The sequence below is a fragment of the Zingiber officinale genome, chromosome 5B, assembly GCF_018446385.1.
Source record: "Zingiber officinale cultivar Zhangliang chromosome 5B, Zo_v1.1, whole genome shotgun sequence".
Taxonomy (NCBI): Eukaryota; Viridiplantae; Streptophyta; class Magnoliopsida; order Zingiberales; family Zingiberaceae; genus Zingiber; species Zingiber officinale.
The window spans coordinates 15,243,710-15,254,610 of NC_055995.1; the positions used below are offsets into that span (position 1 = coordinate 15,243,710).

Below are 10,901 nucleotides of genomic sequence, written 5' to 3' on the forward strand. Positions count from 1 at the left end.
ATTGACATTAATTTTGAACTAGAATTAATTTTGAACTAGAATTTCTGTAATAGAATCTAACTTAAGTTATACCATGAGATTGACAATTATTTACACAATTGAGCTGAAGCAAGGTAAAAGTTCAACTTGACATGACACATTCACAGTCCCAAAATCGAGGACGACATTCTATTCCCTTCCAACACCCATGCGTCATGGAAATATATATATTAACAAACTGTAGACATTATCCTACTATCAAATTCTCAGAAGTCAGAAGTTGGCAATGGAAATGTGAATGCAGTTCAATTTATGAATAGCTAATGATCAACTAAGTTGATTTTGGTTAGCTTTCCAGCGAGAGCTTGAATAAGAAATCGCATGCAGTGTACAAGATTCTTAGTTCACGAAATTCCATAAAAACGGGTTAATTATAACAACATTAACTACCCATATTAAAAGATATATTGCATCTTTCAAAATAGGTTCACAAGAAACAAATCATCTAAAGAGGTCAATGCATGAAAACAAAATTCAAACAGCACACACCTAAGTTCGCTAACCATTGAACCAAGTGTACAATAAGCAAGTGGATTACATTTGTTATTTCAATTTTTATTCAAAAATACGATAATGATGAATAAGGAGAAATGAATGAAGTGCTGATAAAGATTTACAACTAGGCTTTTTTACCAAAAAAAAACTTTTAATTAAATGGATTTGCCTCGTACAGTAAAAAAAATCTTATTAAAAGGTTTTTCAAAAATAATCTTAACCATGGTAAATTACATTCACAATAACTTTCTAAATAATGAAAGTATGATACCTGATCCTCAAGGAATAATCTTGGCGGAGTACACCATGCACCGCGATGGAATTGATTGAAAGAACTGGTGCTGCTTAGTCCAGTAAAAGAGCTCACTTGGGACATTTGCGGACTTTGCTGCCCACCAACAGCAAGTTGCTCCTGCTCCTGATCTTGCTTCCTCAAAGCAATAATGTAATCATAGGTGCTGATTCCCTGTAAGCGCATCCATGTAGAGTAGCATGAGCTAGTTAAAGTGTCAATTTTCTCCAGAATTGATGAATAAACAACACCATATCGTTCAAATTCTACTATTTGTTTTCCACTATGGAAAATCTATCAGTTAAATAACAAGCTGTAATAGTTCAGTTGGATAATAAGTTTCAGTAATGCTCAGTGTATGGATGAATGCAAAGAATTTGAAAATATAAAAGATATATTCCTTGAAATAGAGATATTTGACCGGATACATAGGTTTGTTTTATATAAATGTAGGAGCTGTGTAACTGGTAGTGTTTGCTGTGTCACAAGTAGAAATATGAAAGTAGTGTACCTTTTTTATTAAAAGAATATGGAAGAAGAAAAGTTGTGCAACTGGAAGAGTAGCAACCATGGCTAATAAAGTGCACACAGCCTGCATTATAGAGACATTATCAAATTAGTATCAGAACCTTGAAAAATCCTCATTATGATGTGTGATTTTCATTCATTTTCTCTTCTGAGTACTCACCACCACAATGATAAAGGGTGCCAAGGAAAAGCTACTACCCAGCTTTGAAACAATTTCAGCAGAAAATCTCCTTCTCTCAACAAAACACAGTATCAGCACAAGCATCCCAACAGCCCACTGCAGAATAAGCTGGCCCAAGGTGCACAAAGCATGGAGACCAATCAATAGTCAATCAGAATGAAAAGGACCTGACATAAAATGCATTCTATGTATCAGGTCCTTCACGTACTAAGAAAATAGTATCTTCTAAGTTGATGCACACAGATGATAAATCTACACTAAGAAAATAGTGTCAATCACTATGCATGATTAATGAATACAACTATTGGAATGGTAGGAAATATTTGTGCTTACCAAGAGAAGAGCAAACACCATGAGGATGAAGAACCTTTTGTAATTTTTTCTTCCTATGCAGTTATTGATCCACTACAAGGAAAGATGAATACTGCATATTACTACAAGATAACAAAACATATAAGGTTGTGAATGGAGAAAACCCTCACCCTGCAATGATGATCAAAGCCATCAACGCATTTGTCACAGACTCTACAATGCTTACTATATTTTAGAACCTGCAATACAAACAGATAGAAATCATTAGAGAAAAACCAAGTTAATATAAAGCACATAAGAACTTTATTTTCTTGAAAAGATTGTGTGGCTCATCGTAAATGAGATCTCTATCACCTTTCTCCCTAATAACCAATATTCTGAATTATCCATCTTTTATGGTTATGCATTTGTCCAAAGGCCATCTGATCAAGCAATCAAAAAAAGTAAATTACTCATCTTACTGTCCTATTCTTTTTAAGACATCCTACCACACCACATGAGAAGCACCCACATTGTTTTGGTTAGCCTAGAAATTTGCAACTTATCACCTCGAATCCCAACGGTGGCATCACTCTGAATTATTGCACAACTTCTCCATCCATAGCAATCCAAACACCAGAACACGAAATGGCGAAGAAATATTACCTTAGTTAAGATGGAAGATTAAAAGTATTGATCAGGAAGAGACCAACAACTTTAGAAGCCTCGAAGTTTTAAATTTTGTCCATGCTGGTTGGCACAGGGAAAAAAATTCATTCCATCTGCCAACTGGCACACGAAAAAGAACAAAACTACTGGTATGCTCCTATGAACTGCACCACCGCTTGCCGCCTTTAACACCTCATGTGTTCCTCTTTGTCGGTTGAAACCTACTATGTCACCTCATTGCCAATTGAAACCCACTGCATCCCCTCACGAGCAGTCTTCTGAACAGCCACCCACCGGATGAGGCCAATAGCTTTGAATGCCTTAAACACATCAAGCAAGGAATATAGAACAATCTGCTTGAACACTAATACTTTGGTTCATGTTCAAGCAAGAGGATAACAATCTCATCGACAGTTAGTATTTCCTTTTAATATAGAACACTAAAAAGAAGGAATATCAATGATGAAACAAACCTGAAAATGCGAGCTACTGAGGCAGCGAGCAATCTGCTTGAACAAGGTAATCATGCAGCGTTGGAACTCTGTCGTGAGCATCAAAGACCAAATATTACCAAATATTAAGATCACTGACAAACCAAATAATACCTTATTTTTAACAGCTATCTAGAGGATCTGGCTTTTTGACTTGAAGCTGGTTCAAAGAAGACAAATCAAATATACAAATACTAAGATGAAAGCATAATGAAGTAGTTAACTTTTTCTACTTTACCTGATTATAAGATCTACAGCTTCTTGCTCAGTATATTGCTGCACGAGTAATTATTAGAAAAACAAACCCAATAGTGGAACAAAAGCTTGATAAAGAAACTAGATAATTTACACTGACAGAACTTTACAGAATAACATATAATACAGTGCTTTGTACTTGCATATTAATCCAGAAAACATCCTTTCACCTAAGTGACAATTTTTCCAAAACATCATCATTCACAAAACATCATCATTCACTAAAAATTTTCACAAGTTTTTAAACTTCAGTGACAACTTTTCTTTGGGGTCAACTGCTCAAGGTCGATCTGGTAACTATGCACTGCATCAAAAAAATTGGCATTAACTATGATTCCACCAAAAAAAACCACCATTCCATGAACTTAAATCTAAATAGAATTATGGAAACTATCATTCCATACCTATTCATAAATATGATCTTGTATGCACTCCGCCAACTCGGACCGAACCTCATCAATTTGTTCACGAGAGTACCCTATTTTTGTGAACTGTGAGCATACACAATTTATGTTAATGGAAAAAATAATCAACACTGATCACTTTGCAATTTTAAATAGTTTATGTCAAATAATTTGAGATTAGCTAAATAATGTTACTATTGATTGCAGCGAATCTCTCTCAATAGTCTCAACTTCTTCAATAATTTCTCTCATAAAGCGCATCACAAAAAAACCACATTGTTTCGCATCCGGTTGTTGAGGAGCCTATATATAGTAATTAGAGTCAAATTGTTAATGAAAATTATACACATTACAATATATGTTAAACAAAAGTACACATACCTTAACTACTTCCCACTTAACATTTTTCCTACCTTTCCTTCCCTTGGTTGAATTAAACAATTTTAAGGCCCTTCATACGTTAAGAATATTTGTTAAATAAGATTTTTATTATAATAAATATTTACTAAAAGAAATCTGAACTCACATTTCCATTACGTATTTTGAATCATCATCGCGAATGCGGCAACTTAGGGAATCCAGCAAGTAAATAGCATCCTTGTAAGGTTCAATAACACTAAGATTCCAATGGAAACTAGGCAAATACATAGGATTAGATCATAAAATTGAATAAATTATCGAAAGGAAGCAATTGAAAGTGATGTTTTACTTCTTGCTTACCCGACATTACATGGCACTAACACTAGTTGATCTGTTGATGCACTTGTCAGCTTATCTGCTAAAAGAGTTGCCCTTTGATTCAGGGTTTCAAGCTTAACTGATTTGTCTTGTGCCGTTTTTGCCAGATATGGGAGTTTGTGAGGATTCATAAATCTGAATTTCTTTGTCTTGGTATCTTTCACCATCTTTTTATACAGACACCTATCATTGCAAAGAAAAAAATATTTAGATACTAAATAATAAAATTTAGATACAAAACACTCATAATAAGTTGGAAAAAATAATGATCACTCATAACACTAAGTTATGGCTGATGATAGTAACATCCATACATGAGAACTTACTATGAACAGTCTTGCATATTAAACATACCAGAAATGTATACATGCAAATTCTTTTATTTCTTGAGGACAAGCACATTTAAGATACTTAAAAATATACAAGAAAAAAGATATGAGCAAAGTACTTCCTGTCTAGAAGAACAAATGGCAGAAGGCAAACATTAAGGGCCGGTTGAAAATGAATGAGCTATATTTATGTAAAGTGTACCACATCAATTGATATTAGTAAACCTCTCAATAGAAATGATGAACTATTAACTTAATGAGAATAACATGGTATGAGAAAATTACTAGAAGTTGAATTTTTCAAGAGTAAACTTGTTCACACAACAATATTAGTAAACTTCTTGCAGTTCAAATCAGGGATTTTCTGTCTTGCTAGATATTAGAATTTCCCAGCAAACATAAAGCAATGCAGTAATTTCCCAGCATAAGTAAAGCAATGCAGTTGCAACTGAGAAAATAATATTTAGATACTAAATAATAAAATTTACTAACAAAACAATCATGTGGATTAAAAAATAATGATCACTCATAATAAGTTGGTGAAATTGTAACAATAAACCATAATAAGTTGCTAAAATTGGGAAGCAAACATGTGATGAAAAAGTTGCTGAAATTGCTTAAATAAACTTACTTACCATATGTAGGCAACGATCAAATTTCCTGAAATTGCCTCCAAATGATACAAAGAATTGATGTCCTCAAGGTCAAGAAAAAGTTCACAATCTTCATCAAACACTTCATTATCTAAGCACATTGATATACATTTTCCTCCATCTAGAGCATGCTTACTGTAACAATATAACATATGTAATGATCTTGGGACACTTGTTGACAAAGTAGGTTTTGATTTTTTTCGTTCAAACTTCTTCCTTCTAGGCTTCTAATAATTTCAAATATAAACAAGTTAGATAGCTAGGTTGAATAATAATAAAGTGGCAATATAATTAGAAATATAATAATAAAGTGACAATATAATTAGAAATATAATATCTCATATACCTCATCTTGCTTCACAATCTGCTGTTCAGGCCAAGCCACAACAGTTCCTATGGCATCACCAATTACTTCACATTCACTTGGAATTGGATATGGCAAAGGAGCGGATTTGTCCACTGCTTGATCAATGGAGACTCGAATGCAATTCTTGGGAAATGGAATACCATGAAGCATTTTTTCCATGCCATTGAAACAAACAATTGTACCATATGCAACAATATTTGAGCAAGATTCCAATGTCAATGCAACTGATTGACCTAAAATATTAAAAAAAACATGTTGATTATATTTAGTTTATAATGCTATAATAATAATGAATATCGCTATAACTTGTATTTTACCAGTAAAACTTCGTCTTTACCCACAATCTATACGTCATCTTCTTCAATATTCTTCTGATGAAACTTCACCGAGCAACTGCCTTTGTCATCAATTGAATTGTCCCATGCACCCCTTTTATGCATTAATGCTTCAAGTTTTTGGATGCGTACATCTTGTTCTAAAATTTGCATCTTCGCCTCCTTCAGCTCCCTTTTATGCTCAGCGATTATATCTAGGGTAACATCATATTTCTTCCTTGTTCTACCAACATTGAAATAGATTGTTGGGTTGATATGACCTCCGATACCCCGGACACGCCCAGAATATTCCTGAGTTTCAAGTGCCTTGGTAAGAATATCCTCTTTTGCTCCTTCGCATTGCAGCTTACCCTCCCTCTTTTGCTGTATATATTCATCCTGTAATGCAACATTAAAAAGAATTATCAGTACTTTACCAAGGATAATTACCAAGGATATGCAATATTGGTTTAAAAAATACTGATGTCCAGGCCGGTTCTTCCCGTGATAGCTCAAGTCAAGTGCTTAGTAAGTCATATTGAACAAATATGAAGTTGACTTTGAAATATTTTTTCCTTTTTTGGCATTCAATCATATATTTACTTCTGCACAGTTCTAAAAAAGGCACATATTTGATTGAGCAATTGACTACAAGTTTAATAAAATGACAAAATTTTAATAAATTTTCACTACACAAACCCATAAAGAGAGGACCACCACATAATTGAAGCTAATTGTCTGGAGTTGCAGGAAAGAATAATCAAAAGTAAACCTGCTAAATGTGTATACAAATTAAAGAGTTCATTTTAATATATCGTTTCTTATTAACTTATTAATTGAGTTGTGCCTCATGCACTTATGTCCTTGTATGCAGTGTTATTCCGAAGTCTTTGATGCTAAAGGAGGTGAGTTAGTTCTCTGAAGCTCCCTCTCTTTCTTTTATACAAATTAACAATGAATGTGAATGAAAAGCACTGTTTGTTCTTTTGTTGCTGTTACCTGTAGTTAACTGGCGGGCCAGTAGGAGAAGTTAGGGAAGTATCGGACATGCATGAAATGTAATGTAAGTCCAAACAAACAAATTTTGTTTATCTTAAGTCCTTTATCTTATCTCAATTTTGTAATGTTAGGCGGGCCGGTAGACCAAACAAACTTCTCCTTCAGTCCTTTATCTTATCTCAATTTTGTTTCTTCTTCTGGATCTAATTTTTGCTTATAGAATTAGCTTTTTGTGAAATGTAATGTAAGTGCATGCGTATCACACCTTCCATTTTCTATAAGCATATAATATAATAATAAGATCGGTATTAAAATAGGAGATAATGAGTTATTTATAAGGAAATGTAGATGAGAATATTAGGATGAATATGTGGACATATGACAATGAAAAATATAAGACATGAGAATAATCAAAGTTATACTTATCAAGAAAAAACTGAAAAATAAATTTAAGATGAAAATATGTACGTAAACAATTAATAAATAAACGATGTGAAATTATAAAAGTTATACACATTTAGCAATGGTTGTTATATATTCTTTAATCTTTATTTCCTAAGTGGGAAAACATAATAGAAGCTTCAGAGCAGTGGTCTGGGGAACAACTTTACTGGCCCTTGGGTTACTGAAGCTTACAAATTTCTTACTGCCAAGAACGTTTCAAACCTGGTTGATTTATCTGCATCTGTTCTATAGAAACTCTAGCTATCACCTCTAAGTTCTCAATGCATTCACCATTAATTGATTGCAGCAAAAGGAAACCACTGCATGTAATAGACTTTTCGACTTGATCTCTTCTCCAAGTAAGAACATTTCAAACCTAGATACCTAGTAAATCCACATCTGTTCTATATAAACCCGTCACCTCTAAGCTCTCAATGCATTCATTCACCATTTACTTCCTCAATACATGCTCTAGTACTGAGAATTCAAGCTATGCAAGGAATGGTTGTTAAACTCCTCATTGCACTGCTTGCCTTGGCTTCCTCACACAAAGGGTATGCATGCATGCAACTTTACTCTCGAAAACTAGAAGATATATTGAAGTCATTATCAGAAGAACATGAAAATTTACTTACAATCTTGTGTACTGTGTCCACCAAATCTTCACCTTCAAACTCTCCTCCTTTGTTGGCGCGTCCTTTCTTCCACATAATAGCTCTATTGATGTCATTATCATCACATAATTCAGTCCCCTACAACAAAGAAAAATCAAATAACAAATGTGAAATAATTTAATGTGAATCAATTAGAGGGTTCTTAGAGGAAATATATTTTAAAAATACTTACAATTTCTTCAGCAAAGCGTGCATACCCTTTGCGTGAGAGTCGATGAGGATATCTATTTTTTTTCCTTCGCTCTTTTTGTTGATCACTGAGTTTCTAGTTATTTCAAACAGGCGACATATCAAATTTGAATAATACATAATGAATTATGATCGAATAGTTTCAAAAGAAAAAATTTAGAATCTTACAATGAAATCTTCAGAAATGCGACTAATGACAAACGCACGCCAATCTTCTCTTGTAATTTCAAAGCCAATAGGTGGCTCATTCAACTCCTCAGGTTTGTCACGCCTGCTTAAAATAAATTTTTGGGTGAGATGGGTCTTGTATTGCCTCCACTTACTATTTGCAGACCTCAAACATCCCTTTTTCCACTTTGAGTCAACATTATAAATCAACTGTACATCAAATAAGTGGAAAACATTAATAAGATTAATTAAGACAAACATAAAATATATCTATCATTAGTAGTGAAATATTATAATTGTTAAAACATGCTAACTTGCTTACATTGACTGATTCCCATATTAATTCTTTGACAGCAATTGGGACTTGCTTCCATGTCTTGTATTTAATATTAACCTTTTGCCGAGCCAAGACACCAATGTAACTTTGCATGGCTACAGCAGCTGGTCCTATCGGTTGTCCAAAATTATTGAATGACACCTCATTTCTAATACCTTGCATTCTTTGCTTTGTAATCTTATCCAACTGTGTGCGACCTCTAGAAGTTCTTGAGGAGATAGTGTCTTTGGAATCCAACACTTTATCACCCTCGCAACTCTCTTCACGGGCAGCTGTAATGACTTCTTTACCCTTGTCCAACTTTGCAAGTTGCCCTATTCTCTTACTCTTTCTAGTAGAATCCATTGATCTGTAACAACTTAGACTGATCAACATAAGTTTAGTTAGAAACATGCATAAACTCACAGCAAGATGATATATTTACACCAACAAATTCACAACAGTATGAAAAAAAATAAAAGATAAAAGCAGAAACTTGCAATAACATCACAACATATCTGATTCGAATTAAAGTGAGGAATATAACATATTAATATTGTCCACAAATTCATCCTCATAGGTAAATTGTTTACACACTTATAATCAAAAGCAAAAATTCAGCAATTAAATATTGTCAATCCAACTTCCATCACAGTCTTCACGAATACATGGTGGTTCATTATCATCTTCTCCGTCAATATCCATTGATGGTAACCCCCTACTAAAACATTGATAGTGGATAGCAGTGTCCTCTAACTCTTCGCCCTTTAGGTATTCAAAGTAGTCTCTGTTTGGTGTTGCAAGTACAACACTCCATAAAGGATCTTCAGGATCTTCAATGTAAAATACTTGCTTTGCTTGGCTTGCCAGGATAAAAGCGTCAGATTTGAATCCAAGTCTATTGAGGTTTACCAATGTGAAACCAAGATCATCTACTTTAATGCCGTTATTATGCTCCACCCAATTACATTTAAACATTGGAAGTTGAAATTTATGGTAATCAACTACCCATATTTCTTCTATAACTCCATAAAAAACCATATCTGACACAATAGGATTTTTATCCTTTGCACTTGCAACTTGCATTGTCTTTGCAACTAAGCTGACTCGGAGTTTTGAACAACTCGTATAGCATCACGCTCTTTTGTAGCATAAGTAACCCCATCAATCAAATAGCTAGAGTATTTTAGTACTTGCTTGTTAGGCCCGCGAGCTATCCACATCAATCTTTCTGAAACTTGATGAGTGGAATGGTCAACTACATCAACAACCTAAATTTTTTATGCAATAAATATTTAATTATGCATAAATATGAAAATGAATGTATGCCAATATGTAATACTAAAGAAACTTACACGATCACGCAACCAAGTAATAAACGTTCGATTATGCTCATCTTGTAACCACTTCTTGGACTTAGCCTTACGAGGAAATCTTGCATTCAAATACGTCATGTGTTCCCTAATCAAATTATTTGGTATAAATAAACCAACAGAATGTAAGCAAACCACATTAAAATATTAATAAGTTAGATACATTACTCGATATAGAGATCAATCTCAGCATCATTTGCCAATACATAACGATGTGCTTGCGTCAACTCATCGTGAGTAGTGGAGTAGACTACTGCACCTGATAAAGGCTTAGTAAGTTCTATTTGTCGATGACTTGATGGGATCCCAATTGTGTGCACACTAGACAGATAGTCTGAGCAAAATTCAACAGCCTCTTCAGCAATATAAGATTCAGCCATACACCCTTCAGGTCGATTGTGATTTCGCACATAACCTTTCAAAATCTTCATGTATCTTTCAAATGGATACATATACCTATACCAAACCGGTCCACACAGTTTCACCTCCCGCACAAGATGAACACTTAAATGAATCATTATATCAAAAAATGAAGGAGGGAAATACTTTTCAAGTAAACACAATATTGTCACAATCTCTCTTTGCATATCATCCATCCTTGAAACATCTATCACTTTATTACATAACACATTGAAGAAGAAACACAAGCGAGTGATAGTGTCTCTAACATGTTTGGGCAAAACACCACGTAT

General features: G+C 33.9%; 1 protein-coding gene across 1 annotated transcript; it reads right to left on the reverse strand.

Annotated features, from left to right (window-relative positions):
• Window positions 1–325: 325 nt before the first annotated feature.
• LOC121986526 (probable protein S-acyltransferase 22) lies at window positions 326–2,401 on the reverse strand. The gene is made up of 6 exons (XM_042540492.1): window positions 2,018–2,401; window positions 1,869–1,940; window positions 1,515–1,643; window positions 1,338–1,418; window positions 806–1,000; window positions 326–343 (listed from the first exon to the last, which is right to left on the reverse strand). Exons 1-6 carry the CDS (start codon window positions 2,141–2,143, stop codon window positions 326–328), a joined length of 621 nt encoding a protein of 206 aa, XP_042396426.1. The 5' UTR covers window positions 2,144–2,401.
• Between the last annotated feature and the right edge of the window lie 8,500 nt (window positions 2,402–10,901).